Source organism: Melitaea cinxia, chromosome 3, assembly GCF_905220565.1.
Source record: "Melitaea cinxia chromosome 3, ilMelCinx1.1, whole genome shotgun sequence".
Classification (NCBI taxonomy): Eukaryota; Metazoa; Arthropoda; class Insecta; order Lepidoptera; family Nymphalidae; genus Melitaea; species Melitaea cinxia.
The window spans coordinates 15,741,235-15,767,455 of NC_059396.1; the positions used below are offsets into that span (position 1 = coordinate 15,741,235).

At 34.5% G+C, this 26,221-nt stretch overlaps 1 protein-coding gene across 1 annotated transcript; it reads left to right on the forward strand.

Moving 5' to 3' along the window:
• Positions 1-547: 547 nt before the first annotated feature.
• On the forward strand, positions 548-26,221 carry LOC123669227 (myosin-VIIa). The gene is made up of 13 exons (XM_045602851.1): positions 548-565; positions 9,574-9,834; positions 10,512-10,790; positions 10,977-11,261; positions 11,793-13,388; positions 13,467-13,694; positions 15,850-16,089; positions 16,169-16,333; positions 16,816-17,100; positions 20,096-22,561; positions 23,608-23,807; positions 25,311-25,578; positions 25,828-26,221. The coding sequence occupies exons 1-13, from the start codon at positions 548-550 to the stop codon at positions 26,032-26,034; spliced, it is 6,498 nt and encodes a 2,165-aa protein (XP_045458807.1). The 3' UTR covers positions 26,035-26,221.

The following is a 26,221-nucleotide window of genomic DNA, read 5'->3' on the forward strand; positions in this document are numbered from 1 at the left end:
ACCGACAAAGACAAAAGTTTAAATAATTGGTTTTGTGGTTGGTACGCGTACAAGTTTAGTGGTAAAAGCTCATGCATAAAAATTTAGTAAGCTAGTCGTTTGGTTTCAGCGATTAAAATTATTTTAATTAATTTATTTTTATTTATTTATATTATGTTATATTGATATTATCCGCCAACCCGCAGTGGAGCAACGTGGTGGATTAAGCTCCAATCCTTCTCCTACATGGAGAAAGTAGCCTATGCCCAGCAGTGGTGTGTTACAGGCTAAATCGATATTGACTAGACTTTCTTCACGGTGTCACTTGAGCCATAACTATGGTTATTGTTTCAATACGATAAGTTAGGTATGATACCTACGTCTTTTGTAAGGGATTCTGATGATGAAATTATTTATAATTTTAATCAGTTAGATTTCATTAATTATAAAGAATTGAAGAAATTCTTCCTCATTGTAATACTTGTAATAATGCTCATATAAATTGCCAGATAACTAAAAGAAAAATTGTATTTTCAGATCAAGCCGGTGACCACATGTCGGCGCCATCATGGTGATTGTTACCAGAGTGAGTAATTAAAATATTTATAATCAAAAACAATACATAACATCCTTTTTCAAATGCCTACTTACTAACGTTTTTAACACACACACAACATTTATATAAAAATTAATTTTTATATTTATTTATTGGTTTCTATTCATGTTTAAATAAGTAACGCATTCAAACTTTGGTTTTATATGTAATCTTAGGTGGTAACTATGTATAAAAAATAATTAATATCTGTATTATTATTTATCAAAAAATGTATGAAATGTATACTATACGTCTTCTGTTATTTTATAATTCTTTAAACCTTGTCATTTTCTGACAACAAAAGATTATTGACCCCGGATACAACCTTTACAATATTAAAAAGCAATCAACATTTTTAGCGTGCTGGCAACACTGATAGCATAGGCTTTGCTCCATATCTATAATTTGATTCATAGTGATAGAATTAAGCCTTTATCTACATTTATATGTTTTCGTCATGTGAATAACTACATAGTGATTACTTTACAATTTTATTAGATGTTTTGTTTGCTTAGCAATAGGGTTTTCTAGACTTTTCAGAATTTCAAATCCTTTCTCTCTCCTTTGATTAACTGAAACTAAAAATCTGCTATTTTACTCAAGGCTATGTGGTTACGGCAGCAAACAAAATTAGCCACCCCTCTCTAGGCTGTGTGATTACGTCAGCAAAGAATATAGCCACCCCTCTCTTCCCGTGGGTGTCGTAAGAGGCGACTAAGGGATAATATAGTTCCACTACCACCTTGGAACCTAAAAAGCACACACAGAGCAACACATGAGCTCACGTCATAAGGTCGCGCGCGTGTGTGAGTGCGTGCGTACGTGCGTGTGTGCGTGCGTGCGTGCGTGCGTGCGTGTGTGCGTGTGAGTGTGTTATTCAATTAAAAACAAATGATCATGAGCAAAGCGAGTGTTTATTCTCGTAAAAAAAAACAATATACATATTTTATCTTCATTCTTATTTATGTTATTTTGACTGTAATGCTGTCTAGATTTGCTAACTGTGAATTTATTTAAATAATTTTACTGTTCGTTAGGCAAGAAGTTTCACGAGTCATCGTAAAATGAAAAACCCTTTATAAAAACATTTTGACTCTTTAAAAAGATTCCGTCTATTTCATATTAAAAACGTCTATAACAGGAAAGTACGATGCAATCTATTCTACAAATTGAAGAAATGTTTACACGAACTCAAGATCAAAGTTCAAGGTTTCGCAGCCAACTCACCTTGAATAACATTAACCCTTTTGAATGAGTTGAGTACTTGCGAAGCGAGAGGTGCTCGTGAGAAGTAAATGGAAATAAAAATGTTCAGCATTTACACTGTACACGCTGTAAACACGTTCTTGCTATGTACCTTTGTTAGTTTTAACATTGTGCTAAACGTACTTTGTCATAAATCTATACTCATTCAACAAATGAGATTTATGTTTGTTGTTTGCTTATTTTAAAGCTTGAGATGTAAATCTCCGCACATGACAAACATTTGTATTGGCCATAAAGGTGTTTGCCGTGGTCTGGGTGTTTGTGCAGTCCTTGTGGGTCTCCCCACCGTGCCTCGGAGAGCACGCTAAGCCGTCGGTCCCGGTTGTTATCATGTACACCTGGTAGCGATCGTTACTCATAGTAGGGAATATATCCGCCAACCCGCATTGGAGCAGCGTGGTGGATTAAGCTCTGATCCTTCCGCTACATGGGGAAAGCGGTCTATGACCAGGAGTGGGATGTTACAGGCTGAAGCGTTATGTAAATTGCGAAAATTCTTTTGATGTTGTATAGCTTTTTTATTGAGGAAAGTTCTATGGTACACATTAAGATTAAGCTTTAATTTTATGTTAGTACAGGCGTTGAAGAGTCTCGTTATAAAATTTATAACGAGCATATAAGCATATTTAATATGTTAGAATTGAACGTTAATTCTAGAGTTGTTTGAGTCTATCTCATTATATCTTTTTTATAAGTTAAAGTTATTAATTTTTTTATTATTGTTTTTAAATATCTGCGTCCACTACCACCTTGGAACATAAATAGCCGACCGATGGCGGGATATTCATCCATTTCAATCTGCGTCCATGCGATTTTAAATTATTGATTTCGATGTAAAGGTCCTTCTTTGGTAATATCTAACAAATGAGAACGTTTTACTGTTTAAAAATACATTGGTTATTGTTAATCATAATTACAAAAATTATAGGTACTTAACTCCATTACTGTAAATGTAATGCACATCTTTTAAATTGTTCATTTCGATATTTTTATCTGTAAACCTATCATCTAATTAAGTATTTTTTTTTGCCTAGTGATTAACGTCACTCGTGAGCGAAGTGTCGAAAATATATAGCTTAAAAAAATTCAAAAATTATACAGGAAAGTGATACACGGCAAGCGAGTTCCGATCAATGCGTTTGGCAAGCACATTCCGGCAGCAGACAGAATCTAGCACTGCAGGGCATTCACCTTTTCACACACAAGCACACATAATTTATAATGTTGATATAAATTAATAATTGTGTTTGCAGGCAAATGAAGAAAAACCGACTTCAGTTATATCGACAAGTAATACAACGTAGGTAGACGAATATTAGTCAAGTAAATACGCATTATCAAAGATTACTCCAAAAGTTTTAATCAGATCTCGATGAAATTTAAATGTAACCACATGACAAACATCGGCTTTCGATTAAATTAAAAATCATCACAATTGGTACACACAGTAAAAAGTTGTGCGGATTTTCGAGGGTTTAGCTCGATTTTTCTGGGATCCCATCATCAGATCCTGGTTTCCTTATCATGGTACCACACTTAGGATTATCTCCTTTCCAACAAAAAACGAATAATCAAAATCGGTTCTAAACGACGGAATTATCCCCGAACATACATTAAAAAAATATGTATATATAGGTCGAATTGAGTAACCTCCTCCTTTTTTGAAGTCCGTTAAATATATGAAAAAGCTATAATTGGAAAAAATTCAATATTTTTCGTAGGAAGTTTTGTTGATGTCAGTTTTGTCATCATAATGGTGAGCGTATAAAAAGCTGTTTAGTTTGATTAATACTCGTAGATGCCAGGTGAGAAATTCTAAAACAATCACTAACTACATGCCATTTGTTGAGTATTTAAGTTTAGGTAAACTTTGACGAATAATTTTATTAGCAGTTAGAATTTTAATAATCCATTCATGTTTATAAAAAGGTTACTTGTGCTAACGAAACCCTAAACTCTCCTCAATATTGTAACTGGTCAATCCAAATCGAGCGATAATGGTGACTGGTGCCACATTTGGACGTGTTGCAATTTTACTGTGCTCTATTTAAGGCTTGCGTGGGAGGAAAAGCTTAATTCTAAATTCGAACTAGTTCTGTGACTCATTTTAAATACAAATATAATAAGTATGTTTTATATACGTGGTAAAAAAAATTGTGGCTTGTTTATATTAAGAAAAGTATATTGCACAATAATATAACTTAGCAAATGCTTATGAAACTTCTACTGTAATGAATATTTGACTAGTATAACAAACTTTATTATCAGTAAAACTACATACAATTGGATAAAAATTACACAAAAAAACAATCAACAACAGTTAAACATTGCTTTTTGGTATTAATGTATTTATTTATTCACATTGTTTGGTGTTCCAAGTAGGCTACATTTGTTAAGTAAATTTTGTTAGCGATTAAAATGTCGCATTAAGCGCACGTATACTTAGAAAGTTATAAATAATTAATATAAAGTTTTCGGTAACGGTACTTATTAAAATAACTACTAAAGACTTGTGCGGCTTTATAATTTCAAATCTTAAAGACGTGTTACGATCTTGATGATATGTAAAGAAAATGATTCTTATTTTCGAAAGAGAAAACATACTTTTTAACGTTGTTACATTAGAATATATGCTACTGACAGCATTTTTCTGATTGTAGTTTTTAATATCTTCCGTCTAGCCAGCTTCGACTTACGACTGTATCGCTGATTTCGGTATAATGTACACATTGCTGCGATAGCTGCGATGATATTTCGATAGCCAATTCATCTCATATAATTACTGTCGTCTCTTGAATCATTTTCTTAGCCAAATGGCCTTGTATTTGAATGTACTTTCTTGTTTCGAGTTTACTTTAAACTTCAGGGCATACTATGTCTACCTGATGAGTTTACACTGATTCTTACGTGTTTTTCAAATCTTTGGGTATGCAGATAGCAGCTCTAGGCTATTATATTATTTGGAGATGACGTACTTTGAAATTAAATATGTCTTCGTAAAAGAACTTACACCGCAGTATTTCAATGAGTACACAATAGTTTAAAACTTTGCCAAACTATTGGATTCAATAAAGAACTGAAGAGACTTTTGAGGTCCGATCAGTAGAGTCTCATTTACTTCTGTTTTGTGTGATGCCATCGGGATGTAAGTGGATGAAGTAATTTGTCCTCAAAATCTTAAATATTCATATTTTCCAAAGTTGGACACACTCAAACCATTTTGCAACAAGTTACGTTGAAGCGTAATAAATATTGCCTTTTATTCGCTTTTGCCTTTTAAAGTGCTAATAAAATTAGATCATCGTCAAAGTTAAGCTATTTTACGACCTTTTTTACCATATCATTCTAAGGTTAATTAAATCTATGCATAGTTATTATTTCAAACTTTTTAAAATTAATTTTGACGTAACTAATTAACAAAACAATAAAGAAATGATAACAATCGACAATATCATCTACACAAAAATCGTCTAAGCGGACTCGGTTAGAGGCACGCGACCGACTTTGTGCTAGCTGCACTTGGTAACATTCACCTACTTTTTTAACTGCCTATACAACACGAACCGCTGACGCAGCACAAATAAAATGATCGTTTCATTCTACTCATAAAAGTTTCTTTAAGAGCTTCTTACCATATAGCGTCAGGTAAAAAATGTATTTTGTTAATATTACCTCAAATTTATAACAAAAATAATTTTTCATCTAATTAAAATCAATAAAATAATAATAATATTTAAATAAATAAATGTTTTTTAAACTAGACGTTAGTGTTGAGCCAACAGTTGATTAAGTCAACGTTTTATTACACGTTGTGACAGAAATAAGTGAGCCTTGGTCCACTACATTCCTATTTCGGAGGGAACATACTTTTTTGAGTCTTCGCACTGTTTGCCAATTTTTACGACACTAGACGTCTAGATTCATGTCATTCTAGTATAAACCAGTCAACTGTGATGAACTTAGTACACCGTTGGGACTTGGGTCTACCGAATTGGTCCCGCTATATTTGCCTTCCTTACTTCAAGCTTTAAGGCAGCAACAAATTTTTGCTTCACTAGCCCTTATTGTATGCACTATTTGTTCGCGGTGGTGGTAAGCAATTTAAACATGAAGTTGTAAACGATCGTATCATTGATTATTATATAATTTCAAGAAAAGATAATCTTGTCGCGTGGTTATGATATGTTAGTTTGTAGAATGTAAAGCGTTTCTATGAAAATACTTTAAGAAACATGAAAAAAAATTATGATATAAAAAACATAATTACTTGCATCTTTTTACTTCCAACGTATTTTTTGGTCTCTATAAAATACTTATATGGAATTTATGTATATTTTTTTATACTATTAGCAAGCAAGTAAACAAGCATAGGGCCTAATGGATAGGTACCTGATGGTTAATACAGTTACTTTAGCGTATGGACACCCGCAACACCAGCAGCGTTACAATCGCGTTGCTGACTCTAACCCCCGACGTTTTTTTACCGACTTCTAAAAAAAGGATTTTCTCAATTCTACTATATTTTTCTTTATGTATGTTCCTTAGAATTTTGACTAGGTCGACCGACTTTGTTTATTTTTTTTTAAATTAAAAGGTGGTGGTGGTGTTAGCAATAAATTTAGCTCTGATAAGTACTTTTGGGTTATATCTAATAATGCGTATTTATTGGACTATTTTTTCGACGACCTACTTTGTATTATAGCGCATAACTTTTCACTGGTTGTAACGATATCGATAGTTCTTGTTTTAATCGAAAGCTTGTCTTTTGGTCCCATTTAAATTGAATCGAGATCTGATGAGAACTTTTTGAGTAATGTTTGATAACGCGTATTTACTGGACCATTTTTTCGTCTACTTACTACTTGTCGATGTTATTGAAGTTGGTTTTTTTTTGTTTGCGAGCAAATACACTTGGTCTTGTCTTGAGCAAGTGGGCTCTGGCCACCTTCCTCACTATAGGAATACGACACTACTTAAGAGCAATTATATTTGCTTGTAATCTTCTGAATACGAATAAGTTATGTAATTACGTCAAAATTCGGGCCGCTCCTAATTTAAAACAAGATATTTCCTACTATATATATACATTTATTTTATTTATTTATTCTTAATGTACAGCGAAATAATATATATTAATAATATAATCCAAATAAATATAATATATATATATATATATCTTAATAAAAACATACTACATTACAGCTACATTGATTTTATTAGTCATACATGTTATTATTGACATACATACTGATATTTTGTATTGTTTGACACATGCTATCTGTATTTTGCATATTAAATTAAATAGTATTTTGTATGTATAATACAACAATTATTATAGAAATCAAGAAACCAATGCACATAAAAATCAAAAGGTTCTTAATTGGATTTATTTTACCTCATCAGTTCAAATGTAATATAGACACGTAATAATAGTGAAGTCCACCAATTTACGAAATCATTGATCGACCTCAGTGACACGCAGTTAGATAAAATTATCGATATTACTTTACTATACTCTGCCGTAATAACCGGACTTAAAATGCCTTTCAAAGTTATTATATACGCACTGTAACAATAAAATAAAATTTTATAACAATTATGTCACATGATTTGGAAAATATTTTTGAGGTACGTTATGTGCAGTTATTAGTAATCAATGTACAAATGTATAAATTTAAAAGTGTTACTGAGTTTTGGTCGACAAACAAAGTAATGTCACCAGTAGGTGATATCAACTGTAAGTACTTACTTATATTAAAACTATAAAAAACACGAATAACAGACGGAAACAAGAAATAGAAATAGTTGGTGTATTTCTTTGTTTCTACATCATAATTCCCCTCTTTTTTGTAATAACAAAAGTTGTAGTTTGCTGTAGAATCATTTACATCAGAAACATATATAAACTTCAATTCATGATTTGTTTTAACAGCTTTGAAGCCGGAAATTCTTTTGGTTTACATGTGTGTTTTTGTTCTAATATATTTGCCACTTGTTAAATTTCATTCATATTGGCTTTAATAATTGTGCTGGTACCACATTGATCTTTTAAAACAAAAATGTACATATAAGGATTCTAGTAAGTTTATTAATAATTTTAGTAACTTTTTTCTTAGAAACTTTGTTAAGAATGTTTACTAATATTTTTCATTCGTTAATTCATTTGGATTAATAGTACCTAATGGTATCCACTATTTTTCAGAATTCTGACACGTGAATACTTTCGTAGTGTTGTCATACTTTGTCAAATCTAATAAATGTAACAAGACAAGTCTGAAACATGAATAAATGTAACCTATGATTACTTTCACCGGAGCTTTAATAAGAATCAATATTCGTCAATCGTCAAACGTGATTGCATCGTTGATTAGTTTCAGCGAATAAGGAGAAGTACTTTCTATTAAATTCGACACTATCGATTCCGCTTACTATCTGTGACACACATCAAACTTTGAATTAATGAATTATTAATAAGTTCTTTTTGTTCGTGAACACAACAATTGTTATTAAGCACTGTTTAAAATTTTATTTACTGTTGTTCCGGAAGAGCATAGATAAATAAATAAAATGTTAGTGTTTTTACCTATTTTAATTTTTAACCGACTTCTAAAAAATACGAGTAGGTTCTCAATTTGACTGTTTTTTATTTGTTACCTCCTTAACTTTTTACTGGTTGGACCGCTTTGGATGATTCGTTTTTTAATCTAAATCTGGTGCATGGTATTTGTTTTTTTATTTTTATTTGATTGAACTATGACCAGTAGTGGTGCAGTTATTCCTAATTACCTATGTCCTATTACTAGTCGATATAATTGAAAACGATTTTTTTTCATTCGCAAGGATAATACACTTATTGTTAAAATCTATCCGTTTTGGATAAGAAGTAACAATTGTAATTTCTAAGAAAATAAGAGGGAGACTGCAAGGAACGTAGAAATTGAAAATGAGTCTAGTTTTTGTTAATACAAAAAAAGAATTAAATTACATTAATTTTTGAGAATGAAACAACATGTTTAAAAAAAACTTACCTAAAAAATTAAACTGCTCATCCAATAATTAAACTGCCCATCGCATACTTAATTATACGCGATGGCACGTACAATATACCAAGTACAATATACCACTGATACAACATCGCGTTCGGGCATACCTAAGATTTCACACAATATCGTTCACTAAAAACCATTGCAATTTGGGTATAAATGGTTGAGTAATAATAATTGTGTGTTGCTGGCAAACGAAAAAAAAAACCTAAAAATAGTCAAGTAAATACGCACTGTCAAAGATTACTCCAAAAGTTGTAATCAGGTCTCGATGAAATTTAAATGTAACCACATGATAAACATCGGCTTTCGATTAAATTAAAAATCATCCAAATTGGTACACCCAGTGAAAAGTTACGCGGATTTCGGGGGTTTCCCTCAATTTATCTGGGATCCCATCATCAGATCCTGGTTTCCTTATCATGGTACCACACTTAGGATATCTCCTTTCCAATAAAAAAAGAATTATCAAAATCAGTTCATAAACGACGAATTTATCCCCGAACATACATAAAATATATATATACGGTCGAATTCAGTAACTTCCTCCTTTTTTAAAGTCGGTTAATAATTAAGCAAAACAAGAGTCTAGAATACAATATACTGGTTATATGTTCGAGCCGATTCTATCGAGATAACTTTGCTTTAACGAGTATATGAAAAATGAAAGCGGCTATTTCCTCATTCCAGGGTGATTACATATGGATCGAGCCGGTTTCCGGACGCGAGTTCGATGTCGCCATCGGGGCTCGCGTGCTCGCCGCGGAGGGACGACGCATTCGCGTTCGCGACGACGACGGCCACGAGCAATGGCTGCCGCCGGAGAGACGCATCAAAGCAATGCACGCCACCTCCGTGCATGGCGTCGAGGACATGATCTCCTTGGGCGACCTCCACGAAGCCGGTATATTAAGGAACCTGCTCATCCGATACAATGACAACCTCATTTATGTAAGTAATAATCATGTCTGTTCTCAAACAAAAGATAAAGCGACTTCAAATGCATTCAAAATATTAGGGATAGCTCAAATTTACTACACGTTAGATCTCGCTCAAATTTAAATGAGATCACGTGACAAGTACCAGTTTTCGTATACAAAAAGAATCATCAATATCAGTACACCTAGTAAAAATTAAGTCACGCTTACATCGCTGGATTTCGGCTGTTGCGCTGGCGTTTGCGGGTTCGATTCCCGCACATGAGATACATTTGTATTGGTCATACAGATATTTGCCGTGGTCTGGGTGCTTATGCTTGTGTATTATGTATGTTTCCGGACATCTACATAGAAGAAAATCCTAGTAGGGGTCGTTAAATGTGCGGAATTTATTATTAATATTATTTATTTTAACCAGATAATTTAATACATTCAGCCTGTAACATCCCACTGATGGGCATAGGTCTCTTTCTCCATGTAGGTGAAGAGGCCTAGATAATTTAATGGTAAACATTAACTAATACACAAATAGCCTACAAATTCAAAACTTTTGAAACACAATATGTCATACACAAAAACACGTTTGTTTTCCATAAATGTCAATAAAAAAAAATTAACCATATCTTGATTAGGGAAACTATACTTTTTTCATCTGTAAATAGTAAAATATACATTATTTTAAATTTCCAGACATATACGGGTTCAATATTGGTGGCAGTGAATCCCTACCAAATATTACCAATTTATACAGCAGACCAAATCAAGTTATACAAGGAGAGAAAGATCGGAGAACTACCACCGCATATCTTTGCTATTGGTGACAATGCGTATGCACACATGCGTCGCTATAGTCAGGATCAATGCATTGTTATCAGTGGAGAATCAGGCGCAGGAAAGACTGAATCAACAAAGTTAATTTTGCAATACCTCGCCGCTATAAGTGGTAAACATTCTTGGATAGAACAACAGGTAAATAATTATAAATAGCTTATTCTGTTACCTTGATTATAGTGAAACTCTAAAGCAGTTTTAAGATGGATACTTATACTAATATCCACTATGTTTTACATTAGTATTTTCTGAGATTAAAGGCTTAAAGTATTTCAGTACACTTACTTTAATAATTACATAATTGTTTATTATATTTATTTTCAGATTTTAGAGGCAAATCCCATCTTAGAAGCATTTGGTAACGCAAAAACTGTACGAAATGATAATTCGTCGCGATTTGGTAAATATATCGATATTCATTTCAACAACAACGGTGTAATTGAAGGAGCAAAAATAGAACAATATTTGTTAGAAAAATCTAGGATAGTATCTCAAGGCAAAGATGAAAGAAACTATCATGTATTTTATTGCCTATTGGCGGGACTGTCGAGAGATGAAAAGAAGAAATTAGAATTAACCGAACCGTCAGAATATCGATATTTATCTGGGGTAAGTAAGGTCACAATATTAGAATTTTTCATTTTAAAATATATAAAATATGTAAAATAACCTATTTTCTAACTGAGGTAGGGCACAGCAGGAAATTTCCCGCTCAAATATGGAGCAGCCCGAGAGGAGAAGATCACAGATAAATAATACTGTTTTCAAGCAGTGTTATGTTCCTGTTGGTGAGTAAGGTGACCAGAGCTCCTGGGGGGAATCAGGGATAGGATCACGCGCTTGCAATGTTTCTGGTGTTGCAGGCGTCTATAAGCTACGGTAATCGCTTATTATCAGGTGAGCCGTATGCTTATTTGTCGATCTAATTATACATTCAAAAAAAATTTACGATGATTGTGTTGAACTAATATATAAAGTCACTTTGTAGCTATCCAACTATAGCGAGACGTAGGGAGATTGCTTATAGAGTATATCGTTAGTCTTTCTTACATTAAAATTAATAACAATTAAATTTCAGTAAGTATATGATAATACCATTACAATAAATGTTATTCACAAGACATTATATTTAATTTACAGGGCGGAAGTTTTACATGTGAAGGCAGAGATGACGCTGCTGAATTTGCAGATATTCGGTCTGCAATGAAAGTACTATTATTTACAGAAGCAGAAATATGGGAAATATTAAAATTACTTGCAGCGGTACTTCACTGTGGAAATATAAAATACGAAGCAACTGTTGTTGATAATTTAGATGCAACAGAAATAATAGAACAAGCGAATGTTAAAAGAGTTGCTAATTTGTTGGGCGTACCAACGCAAACTCTTATCGATGCTCTGACTAGAAAAACATTATTTGCTCACGGAGAAACTGTTGTATCTACATTAAGCAGAGATCAATCTGTAGATATTAGAGATGCCTTTGTTAAAGGTATTTACGGACGGTTATTCGTGACTATTGTTAGGAAAATAAATGCTGCAATTTATAAGCCGAAATCTACAACTCGAACGGCTATTGGTGTCCTCGATATATTTGGTTTTGAAAACTTTGATCATAATAGCTTCGAACAGTTCTGTATTAATTTTGCAAATGAGAATCTACAACAGTTTTTCGTTAGGCATATATTTAAATTAGAGCAGGAGGAATACAATCATGAAGGTATTAACTGGCAACACATAGAATTCGTCGATAATCAAGATGCTTTAGATTTAATTGCTTTGAAACAGTTAAATATTATGGCGTTAATAGACGAAGAATCGAAATTCCCAAAAGGTACTGATCAAACTATGCTAGCCAAGCTACATAAAACTCATGGCTTACATAGGAACTACCTCAAACCTAAGTCAGATATTAACACAAGCTTCGGATTGAATCATTTCGCTGGAATTGTATTTTATGACACGCGAGGCTTTCTAGAGAAAAATCGCGACACGTTTAGTGCTGATTTATTACAGTTAATTCACATTTCAACAAACAAATTCCTACAACAAATATTTCAAGAAGACATAATTATGGGATCAGAAACACGAAAAAGAACTCCGACATTATCTACTCAGTTCAAAAAATCATTAGATTTGCTTATGAGGACTTTAGGAACTTGTCAACCCTTCTTCATCCGATGTATCAAACCCAATGAGTTTAAGAAGCCTATGATGTTCGATCGTGGGTTATGTTGTAGGCAACTCAGATATTCTGGAATGATGGAAACGATTAGGATTAGACGGGCTGGATATCCAATTAGACATAGTTTTAAGGAATTTGTCGAAAGATACAGATTTCTGATATCAGGTGTACCGCCAGCACATAAAACCGATTGTCGGGCTGCGACTGCGAAGATATGCGCAACTGTGCTTGGTAAATCTGATTACCAGCTAGGTCACACCAAAGTATTTTTGAAAGATGCTCATGATTTATTCCTTGAACAAGAAAGAGATAGAGTGCTCACTCGAAAAATACTCATATTGCAAAGATCTATTCGTGGATGGGTGTATAGAAGACGGTTTTTGAAAATGAGGGCAGCTGCGATTTTGATACAGCGGCACTGGAGAGGAAAGTTGCAGAGAATCCGTTACAACAAGATGAAGGTTGGGTACGCAAGATTGCAAGCATTGATACGCGCCAGAGTTTTGGCTCACCGCTTTAGACATTTGCGCGGGCATATAGTTTCATTGCAAGTATGTTCGACATATTTAATATTTGAAATATATTTATAGTCATTTCGATTTCAAAAATGAATAAATAAAATGTTTTAGGCGGCTGCACGTGGTTATCTAGTACGTCGTTCATACGGTCACAAGATGTGGGCCATAGTGAAGATACAAACTCATGTAAGAAGATTAATAGCAATGCGACGTTATCGACGACTAAAACAAGAAATGAAAGCGCATAACGAAGCGTTGCGCCTGCGCAGACAGGAGGAGCAGCGGCTGCAGCACCAGGGCAATACTCGCGCTAAGGAGATCGCGGAACAAAATTATAGGGTGAGTGAACATAGAGTTAGGAATTTGGAACACTTAAAATCAGTAAAAACTTTTCTTACTACTGCTTGTATGGGACAAAATACTATATTAAGAAGACTTTTATATATACGAAGACTACTTATATTAATAGATTGTAAAATAATATCTACCATCTTTTAATCTATACTAATATTATAAAGAGGTAAAGTTTATAACTTTGTTTGTATGTAGGGGGTAATCTTCGCAAATAATGATCCGATCATGATAACTCTTTCACTAACATAAAGCTACACTATTCAGGAGTGACATAGGCTATATTTTATTGTAATTAAACAAAAAATTCAGTAAATAAAAAAAAGATTAAAATATAATATCAAAATGGTAAATAAACTAGCGCCATCTATCGCTATTAGAAGACAACTTATTAGTCTTTCGACGTTATTAATTTAGTCTTATTTTAGTCTATCGATGACGTTTTCTCGATTTTTGATAGATGGCGTTGGAGGAACATATTATTTATTTAAGTGCTATAAAATTTGTTCTTTAAAGTATTTCCAGCCTAGACCTAGTAGGATCTATATCGGAAAGTAGTGTGCGTTGTAATCAAATAGTATTCCATACGCGTCATGACTTTTCTTCATTGTCACAACGCGTTGAAATCGAATAGCATGTAAGCCACGACACGAATTTCGCTATTTGGTCTTTCTTTGATTGCCACAACGCGTCTTGCGCGTTTTCATTAGAGCCATAACACGAATTTCGCTATGTGGATGTTTTACTGTGACCACATCGCGTTGTGAGCTATTTTTCCGCTCAATGAGCGTTTTCGATCTTTGAGCGTAACACATACACAGAAGCATCTAAAATTGTTTATGATTTATAATCTCTATTAATGTGATTGGTATCTGATAACAATATTATCTTAGATTTAAAGATACTAGAAATTATAAATTTTTGAATCGAAAGTAAACTGACATTGATAATGAAATTATTATACTTTTGTTTTGTGAAAATGCACATACAAGTCAAAAATTATTATCATCACGTCAATTTTGATATTTGATGGATTCTACATTTTTTTATTTATTTTCTTTAAGGTAAGTTATAATACCAAATATCAAAACTCAATACTTTACTTTTTTACTAATTTAGGGTTCTTCGGTTTTTATAGCCAATAACATTAAGAAATATAAAGCTTAGTAAAAACGAAAACTTTTCTTATATCAGATCCGTTATGAACTAACTTTCATTGCACTCCAAACGTATACCCATTTATTATATTTCACAACTATCCAACGTAACTAACGAAGTAGATTACCTAAAACTTAATACACCTGATACATCCTAACTTATGTAAGAGCCGATCTTAATCGACCATGTAGCGTTATACAATTACGTACGACCTGGATGCGGTTGGATAACGCTCAAACCAGACGTCTTAAGTAAATCGAACGTTACTTTATTTAGTATTAACTTCAATAGTGATCAGACGTGTATCGACAAAAAAAATGTGGTTAAATCATTATGATGTTGTCGATTCAAAAGATAATTATAGATGTCAGCAGATCATACTTCAAGATAAAAAAAAGCGACTAGAAAACTGGGCAAGTATGATTTGTCGATATATGTCTCTAAGTATTTATGAAAATACTAGCTGTGCCCGCGACTTCGTCTGCGTAAAATAAATAAATTTCTAAAATAAAATATAGCTTAAGTTGCTCCTTATTACATTAGCTATCTGCCAGTGAAAGTTACGTTGAAATCTGTCCAGCCATTTCAGAGATTAGCCGGAACAAGCAGACAGTCAGACAGGCAGACAGACAAAAATTATAAAAAATGTTATTTTGGTATATGAACCGTGTATATGTACATCCATATGCAATTAGTAAAAAACGGTTATTTTAATATTTCAAACAGACAATCAAATTTTATTTATTTGTATAGATGACTGTGTTGAAGTATCTAGTTTAAAACTATTAAACGGCTTATGCTGTAATAGGATAAACTTCAAGTATGTTAGTCGATCAATTAAAAACAAGTAAAGTGCACACTACATATTCTTAAATACAGAAGAGTTGTTTTCTTAGTCATAGTTATATAACTGCTGATATAGCTAGGAAGATCATGGTTTTTAAAGAACTTTACTTTGTGGTCTAAAAAAAATGGTTGTCAACAGGAACGCATGTACGAACTGGAAAGACGCGAAGCTGAATTAGTTCTAGAAGAAAAGCGGCAGCTAGAGGCTAAAAGAACATTATTGCAAGAAGCAGCTCGTAAACAAGACGAACCGGTGGATGATAGTAAATTAGTGGAAGCTATGTTTGATTTCCTTCCCGACTCTAGTAGCGAGGCTCCGGCTCCCAAAGACACATCTGTATTTAGTGATTTACCACAACAAAGAGCTGATCAACAAGAGGTAAAACATTTTTAATAGTATATATTAAATACTTGTTTTAAAAATAATTATTACACGATAACACTTCGTTGAATTTCAGATGGTGACACCAATGCAAACGACCTCAGAGGATGAAGAAGATTTGTCTGAGTTCAAGTTCCAAAAGTTTGCAGCAACATATTTCCAAGGAAATGTCACGCATCAATATTCGAGAAAACCCTTAAAACATCCGTTATTACCATTACATACACAAGGAGATCAATTGGTGTGTATGACTTTATTTGAATTAGTCAATAATGTATCGATAATAATTATATAAAGTTGAAGAACGTTAGATAAATGGACATAATTACAGCTATATTACAATATATATTATTAAAAAATACGAGACTTTAAGATAATAATATAGTAAAAACATTTCAGTACCTCTAATTAACCTTTATAGCCAAAAAATATATAAATGGATGTTTAAAAATAAAGTGTTTCTAAATTCAAAAGAAAGCTTATAGTAACACTAAAACAAAAACTGCTTTTATTAATGCACGGATATGAAATAATAATAAAAAAACATTGCATTATATTATCAAAAAAGAAGATAACCTGACGTGGATTGATTGATGATAAGATTATTCATTGATTTGATCCTTAGATTTGAGGCGGGCTAATTGATTTTTCAAATAACATACATAATATTTATGTAGATAGCATAATATACGTATTACTTATACAGCGTGTAATTTATTACAGGCCGCTCAAGCATTATGGATAACAATTTTACGTTTTACTGGAGACTTAGCCGAGCCCAGATACCACACAATGGACAGAGATAATACGTCAGTAATGTCTAAAGTTACTGCAACACTTGGCCGAAATTTTATAAGATCTAAAGAATTCCAAGAAGCGCAAATGATGGGAGTTGACCCTGATGCGTATATGAATAAACAAAAACCAAGATCTATAAGGCATAAGTTGGTTTCATTAACGTTAAAGAGGAAAAATAAACTCGGGGAAGATGTCAGAAGAAAACTACAGGTAGAAATTATTTAACTTATACTGCATTATCGTTATTATTTTATAGTCTTTTGTTTATTAATAAGGGCCTATTTCATCAGTTTTGGATATAGTTTATCCTGCAAATATGTTACAACTAGCTGTGCCCGCGGCTTCGCCCGCGTTGAAATCGATGTGTCACAAAGTTTTCCCGTCAAATTTCCAGTGAAACTCGTATCAAAATCGGCTTAACCGTTCCGTAAACCTTCCTCTTGAAGCCCTCTCTCCATTGATGAAACCGCATGAAAATCCGTTCAGTAGATTTTGAGAGAATCGATCACATACACTTTTGGGGACTTTGTTTTATAATACACTAACTGTTGCCCGCGACTACGTCCGCGTGGTTATGAAGATATGCATTACTATTAAGATGCTTAACGCAAATTATTTTTTTATTTCATCACTTCACTTCAGCCTATCGCAGTCCACTGCTGGACATAGGCCTCCCCAAGTTCGCGCCACACATCCCGGTCTTCCGCAATCCTCATCCAGCCTACACCAGCAATCTTACGTAGATCGTCGGTCCAACGGGCCGGAGGACGTCCCACACTGCGTTTGCCAAGACGCGGTCTCTTCTCTAGGACCCGTCTACTCCAACGGCCATCGGTCCTGCGACGCAGGTGACCAGCCCACTGCCACTTCAACTTGCTAATTCTGTGGGCTATGTCGGTTACTTTCGTTCTCTCGCGGATAGTCTCATTTCTAATCCTGTCTTTGAGAGAGACCCCAAGCATAGCCCGTTCCATTGCACGTTGAGCGACTTTAAACTTGTGGACCAGTCCCTTCGTCAGTGTCCACGTCTCGGCTCCGTATGTTAACACAGGCAGGACGCATTGCTCGAAAACTTTTGTCTTCAAACATTGCGGAATCTTCGAAGTGAAGACTCGACGGAGCCTGCCAAACGCCGCCCAGCCCAACCGAATCCTCCTATCGGCCTCCTTCTCGAAGTTGTTGCGGCCTAGTTAGATAGTATTTTTTATTTCAGTCACTTGAAATGCTTATCACTCTAAGCAACTTTTTCAAAGGCACAATTTAGTATAATTTAATAGTTATTTTTATATAATCTCTCTATACACCACATTTTTTTTAGGCTGCAGTATAAATAACCTATCAGGCGAACTTATAGCTGCTGTATATGTTTCATACAAACTATCATCATCCCAATTAAACCCCCTTAGCGGTGGAATATCGCAAAATCCGTTCTTAGCGGACGTTTACTAACTATAATCTACCTCCCTGCCAAATTTCATCTTTGTCCATCTTGGATGGATGGACCATCCATCATGGTTTTTGAGTTCTCGTGATGAGTGAGTCAGTAATCTTTCTCTTTTATATATATAGATTACGATGTATTTTTGGACACTTTCTCACCATCTATTGAGCACACATTTTAAATTTCAACTCTCTTACTTAAAAAACATAGGACTTTCATACAAACTTCCAACCCCCGTTTTATCCCCTTATGGATCGAGTTTCGCAAAATCCGTTCTTAGCGGATGTTTACGCCCTATAAGGAACCTATCTGCATAATTTCAAGTTTGTAGCTGTTATAGTTTCGGAGATTTCGTGATGAGTGAGTCAACCTACCATACCCCATTTTAACCCCAAAAGGGAGTTGATTTCTAAAGATACATTATTTGAACACCTTCTCAACGTCTATAGAGCATACATTTTAAATTTCAAGTCTCTTACTTCAAAAACATAGGACTTTCATACAAACTTCCAACCCCCGTTTTATCACCTTAGGGGTCGAGTTTCATAAAATTCATTATTAGCGGATGTCTACGTCCTATAAGGAGCCTACTTGCCAAATTTCAAGTTTGTAGGTGTTATAGTTTCGGAGATTTCGTGATGAGTAAGTCAACCTACCATCCCCCGTTTTAACCCCAAAAGGGAGTTGATTTCTAAAGATACATTATTTGAACACCTTCTCACTATCTATAGAGCATACATTTTAAATTTCAAGTCTCTTACTTCAAAAACATTGGACTTTCATACAAACTTCCAAACCCCGTTTTACCCCCTTAGGGGTCGAGTTTTGTAAAACCCGTTCTTAGCAAATGTCTACGCCCTATAAGAAGCCTATCTGCCAAATTTCAAGTTTGTAGGTGTTATAGTTTCGGAGATTTCGTGATGAGTGAGTAAACCTACTATCCCCCGTTTTAACCCCAAAAGGGAGTTGATTTCTAAAGATTCATTATTTGAACACCTTCTCATCATCTATAAGGTATACATTTTAAATTTCAAGTCTCTTACTTCAAAAACATGAGACTTTCATACAAACTTCCAACCCCCTTTTTACCCCCTTAAGGGTCGAATTTTGTAAAATTCGTTCTTAGCGGATGTATACGCCCTATAAGGAGCCTTTCTGCCAAATTTCAAGTTTGTAACTGTTATAGTTTCGGAGATTTCGTGATCAGTGAGCCGACCTACTATCCCTCGTTTTAACCCAAAAAGGGGTTGATTTCTAAAGATACATTATTTGGACACCTTTTCACCATCTATCTATGGAGCTTACATTTTAAATTTCAAGTCTCTTACGTCAAAAACATGAGACTCTCATACAAACTTCCAACCCCTATTTTACCCCCTTAGGGGTTGAGTTTCGTAAAATCCGTTCTTAGCGGATGTCTACGTCCTATAAGAAGCCTACTTGCCAAATTTCAAGTTTGTAGGTGTTATAGTTTCAGAGATTTCGTGATGAATGACCTTTCGCGTTTATATATATTATAGATCAGAATTTAAAAGTAGGAGGTAGTATAGGCCATTAGGACCTGTTTTACCTTAATTAATAAACTACAGCTTTTAGATTCATTTTTGCAAATAGAAATATCTCATAAATGTAGTGGAATTTGATGGTGAAAAATAATATTACATCAAAAATTTATATCTGCTGGGTATCATCATCCGTCAAATAGCGTTATCCATAGCTGGTGAAATAAGCTCTAAGTGAACTTACTTTTAAATCTTTTTCCAGGATGAAGAATATACAGCAGACAGTTATCAGTCGTGGTTAGAGTCACGGCCTACATCAAATTTAGAGAAGCTTCATTTTATTATAGGCCACGGTATCCTCAGGGCAGAACTGAGGGATGAAATATACTGCCAAATATGTAAACAATTAACAAACAATCCATCTAAATCGTCTCATGCTCGTGGATGGATTTTACTTTCATTGTGTGTTGGTTGTTTTGCTCCCAGTGAGAAATTTGTGAATTACCTTAGAGCCTTCATTAGAGAAGGTCCTCCTGGTTATGCACCTTACTGCGAGGATAGACTTAAGAGAACCTTTAATAATGGTACAAGAAATCAGCCACCATCGTGGTTAGAGCTTCAAGCAACAAAGTCTAAAAAACCTATAATGTTACCAATCACTTTTATGGATGGTAATACAAAAACTTTATTAGCTGACTCAGCGACAACTGCAAGAGAACTTTGTAATCAATTGTCGGATAAAATTGGACTTCGAGATCAATTTGGATTTTCATTATATATTGCACTGTTTGATAAAGTAAGTTCACTAGGTAGTGGTGGTGATCATGTTATGGATGCTATATCGCAGTGCGAACAATACGCCAAAGAACAGGGTGCACAAGAACGAAATGCTCCGTGGCGGTTATTCTTCAGAAAAGAAATATTTGCTCCATGGCACGATCCCACAGAAGATCAAGTAGCAACAAATTTAATTTATCAACAAGTCGTTAGAGGAGTAAAGTTCGGAGAATACAGGTGCGATAAAGAAGAAGATTTAGCTATGATAGCCGCTCAACAGTATTATATTGAATACGGTCAAGATATGAATGCAGAACGACTTTATACTTTGCTACCGAATTACATTCCAGACTATTGTTTAACTGGTGTAGAAAAAGCTGTTGATCGTTGGGGTGCTCTGGTAGTTCAAGCATACAAAAAGAGTTACTATGTTAAAGAAAAAATTCCTACTTATAGAGTAAAAGAAGACGTAGTAAGTTACGCGAAGTTCAAATGGCCTCTATTGTTCTCTAGATTTTACGAAGCATATAGAAATTCTGGGCCTAACTTGCCTAAGAATGATGTAATAATAGCAGTAAACTGGACCGGTGTATACGTCGTTGACGATCAAGAACAAGTTCTACTTGAACTTTCGTTCCCTGAGATAACAACGGTTTCAAGTCAAAAAACTAACAAGGTATTCACACAAACATTTAGTTTATCCACAGTTCGCGGTGAAGAATTCACCTTCCAAAGTCCTAATGCTGAGGATATTCGTGATTTAGTTGTTTATTTCTTAGAAGGCTTAAAGAAAAGATCTAAATATGTTATTGCATTACAAGATTACAAAGCACCCGGAGAAGGTTCTAGTTTTTTGACTTTCCAAAAGGGTGATTTGATAATTTTAGAAGAAGATAGTACAGGAGAGTCAGTTCTGAATAACGGATGGTGTATCGGTCGATGTGAAAGATCCATGGAAAGAGGTGATTTTCCTTCGGAAACTGTTTATGTTTTACCCGCTCTAACCAAACCGCCCCCCGATATATTAGCTTTATTCTGTCAAGAAGGTGCCCAACATGGAAGACGACCCCCTACTAGCACATTTAATGGTACAGAATCTAGAGATAAACCTCATAATTTGCTAGAATATGCTCTAGATCACTTTAGATTACCACCAAAACGAACAACGTCTAAAGGACTAACACTATCGACTGCAAAAAGAGGCGCCGAAGAATTGTGGAGACATTCAAGAGAGCCAATAAAACAACCTTTGCTAAAGAAATTGCAAGCCAAAGAGGAATTAGCCGAAGAAGCTTGTTTTGCCTTTACAGCTATACTCAAGTACATGGGCGATCTCCCTTCAAAACGACCCCGTATTGGAAATGAATATACTGATCACATTTTTGACGGTCCGCTTAAGCATGAAATTTTGAGAGATGAAATATATTGTCAAATAATGAAACAACTGACAGACAACAGAAACAGAATGTCGGAAGAAAGAGGCTGGGAATTAATGTGGTTGGCCACTGGGTTGTTTGCTTGTAGTCAAGGTCTACTTAGAGAACTAACGTTATTCCTTAGAACTAGAAGATATCCAATTGCCCAAGATTCTTTACAAAGACTTCAAAAGACATTACGCAATGGGCAAAGAAAATATCCCCCTCACCAAGTTGAAGTAGAAGCAATACAACACAAAACAACCCAAATATTTCACAAAGTCTATTTCCCAGATGACACAGATGAAGCGTTTGAGGTAGATTCGTCTACGAGAGCAAAAGACTTCTGTCAAAATATAGCACAGAGGCTGAATCTCAGATCTAGTGAAGGCTTTAGTTTATTTGTTAAAATAGCTGATAAAGTGATATCTGTACCAGAAGGCGACTTTTTCTTCGACTTTGTTCGTCATCTTACCGACTGGATTAAAAAAGCCAGACCGACGAGGGACGGCATTACACCACAATTTACGTATCAGGTAATATATATTTTTATGATGTGTATAAATATGTGTATATATATATATATATATGTTCGATTCCTAATTGCGTTAATTCAAATGGGGTGCTTTGTACGTGTTGACCGACTTCAAAAAAAGGAGGAGGTTACTCAATTCGACCGTATACGAGTATATATATTTTTTTATGTATGTTCGGGGATAACTCCGTCGTTTATGAACCGATTTTGATAATTCTTTTTTTGTTGGAAAGGAGATATCCCTAGTTTAGTACCATAAGGAAACCGGGATCAAGGGATCCCAGAGAAATCGAGGGAAACTCGAAAATCCGCATAACTTTTTACTGGTTGTAACAATTTTGATGATTTTTAATTTAATCGAAAGCCGATGTTTATCATGTGGTCACATTTTAATTTCATCGAGATCTGATTACAACTTTTGGAGTAATGTTTGATAATGCGTATTTACTTGACTATTTTTTCGTCTACCTACGTTGTATTACTTGTCGATATAATTGAAGTCGGTTTTACTTCGTTTGCCTGCAAACACAATTATTTAATTTGACTTTGTTTAAATAGACGAGCTACTTTGATAGACTCATTCTGCATCGTGAGCGCGTAAGCACGGCTATATTTTGAAATAAAAAATATTCTATGAGAAAAAGAATTTGTTGCCATATGCGGTTCTGTAGTTATATGCGGCAGGTAGTCTTAATATTTCACTTATTATTGTATAGTATTGGATGGCTATGCAGCAATATAAACGTTGCAAGAGCTTCTACTTGAAGTAACCTAGTTAGGAGTTGATAAAACCTACACACACACATATATGTATATCTCTACGTTTCAAGTTTTGGATTTAGCTACTTTATGTGGGTTATTATTATTGTTACTAAGTAAAATATCGTTTTAGATGATCATTAATGCAATATTTTAATCCGTTTATAAAATAAATGGGTATAATTGTGTACACCAAACTTTTAACTGGGGTCCATTAGTTTAAATAAATTTTTAATCGTATGACTCTAGATATAAGAAAATTTATTCAGTTTGTCGGCTATTCTATAGGTGTTCTTCATGAAGAAGCTATGGACGAACACAGTGCCGGGCAAAGATCGCGCCGCAGACGTGATCTTCCACTTCCACCAGGAGTTGCCTAAACTTTTACGTGGCTACCACCGCTGCGGGCGAGACGAAGCCGCGCGCCTCGCTGCGCTCGCCTATCGCGCGCGCTTTGGCGAAAACAAGCAAGAGTTGCAGGCGATCCCGTAAGTATTGTCTTGTTTAATCTTGAATTCAGTAAAATATTACATTTACAAGAGTCAGAGAATGTGAGTATATATGTAAATTCGAAAAGAAAGCCAGTTGAGCTCGAAACTTGAAGACGTGCTCTAATATAGGTACGATATCCGAAAATTAAGCGTATGTTTTGTAACCTCTTAACTGTATTGATTTGTTTTAACATCGTTGACTTATTAAACGGCCTAGTTGACCTCTATTATTTACTACACATCAGACTATCGCAGTCAACTATTGGACGTAGGCCTCCCTAAGTTCGCGCCAAACGGACCGGTCCCCCGGAATCCCCATCCAGCCTCCACGGTAATCAAAATGGCCGGAAATAGTGGGGCTGCCGGGAACTAAGGGCCGAAATTTTTGGCGCGCACTGTTGAGTTTTGCTCGTAGTCAAATTTAAGTAATACTTATTACTATGCTTACCTTAATTTGATTGTATAATATACTGGATACCAATGACAAATCACTTATTAATGGATATGTGCATTTTTTTGTTCAATACAAACTTTGGTTGACTCATACTGATTCGTGATAACGTGTGCGACTTACTTAATACTTCTACTATTTTACAACAAAACTTTGTTTCTATATCATTTCGAAAATCGAAATAAACGTAAACTGTGTATGCCTGAATTTTAACATTGACGATGTCATCTTATACCTGACTTTCACAAAAAGCGAATTTTTGTAATTAGACATTAGACAAGAACACGAATGCTGACAAAACTATATTGAGTTACCACTATCTGCTACTTTTCTACTGTTTTATTCTTGTGTATTGTATCCGGATATGCAGATCTAGCTTTTAAAAAGTGTAAACGGAAAGCAAAGCAAAGTAGAAATTGCAAGAATTTTTTTTTGTAAAAATTATTATAGTTGTCTAATTAAAAAAAGATATTAAAATAAGATATTGCAGAAGCTAATAGAAATTCAAAAATTCTTTGTTTGTAAATATAATCAAGCAATAATTCTATGATTACTAAAAATTAACAAATACTGGAAGATAATTTTATTTTTTAGAATTAATTGTCATAAATACCTCATCCTGTTTTCTATATAAACGTTTTCAAATCATTTGGATGTTTTAGTTACTAAAATGAATGCATTATTTTTAACAATTGTTGGTATAGGTTGATATAACTATCCATGACCTCAAAATGCGAAAAACCACGATCGAACCACGCATTTGGTGGCATTGAATAATTGTTTTTTTTTTTTTTTGAGAAAAGTCCTAAAGGAGGTGGACATGGCAAAGCCCCGATACTGTGACGAGGAACGAGATAGATTTCATCATAGCGGATAAAAGGCATATATTCAGAGATGTCTCAGTGGTTAACAGGTTTAACACCGGCAGCGACCACCGGCTAGTACGGGGCACTCTGAATATATGTCTCCGAAAGGAGCGGACCCGCTTGATGAAATTTTGATGAACTTGATGATTGATGAACTTGAAATATCACTAACATTCCTTACAGACAAATGCTCCGTGAGTTAATCCCTGCCGATCTGGTCAAGCTCCAGAGCTCAGCTGACTGGAAGCGAGCTATTGTCGCTTCCTACAACCAGGATGCAGGCATGACTCCTGAAGACGCGAAGATCACCTTCCTAAAGGTCATATACCGGTGGCCAACGTTCGGCTCGGCATTTTTCGAGGTGAAGCAAACTACGGAACCCAACTACCCGGAATTGCTGCTCATTGCCATCAATAAACACGGTGTTAGCTTAATACACCCACAATCAAAGGTAACAATTAATAATTTAATTTTCTATGACAATTTTAGGTTATTTTAGTACAAATATTTTAATTTGTCTGAAATTAATCATTAACGTTTTAGTTACTAATTTTATTTGGTAATGATTTTTGCATCAAATTGAAACCCTTAACGTACTTTATTGCAGTTTACATTTATTAGTACATCAAGTATTTCACATCATTTCGTGAACTTTTGAAGTTACTGCATTTGCTAAAAAAATCTTTGTTTTGGATTCCAGGATATTCTGGTCACGCATCCGTTCACGAGAATTTCAAATTGGTCATCTGGCAACACATACTTTCACATGACCATAGGCAACCTCGTACGTGGTTCAAAACTCCTGTGCGAGACTTCGCTTGGATACAAAATGGACGATTTACTCACTTCATACATTTCTCTTATGCTCACTAACATGAATAAACAACGGTCCATGCGAGTGAAATAAATTATTTAGGATATGCATACAGGTACAGATTGAAAATACGTATGAAATGGATTGTTTTAACGCGTAGTTAGTTCCCTCGCTTCTTGGTGGATTATTTAATATCTGTGGATGCTTGAATCAATCGAATAGAGTTTAAAATCGAATACGTTGTTGAGTGTGTTAAAAATTAAAATTAATAATATATAGA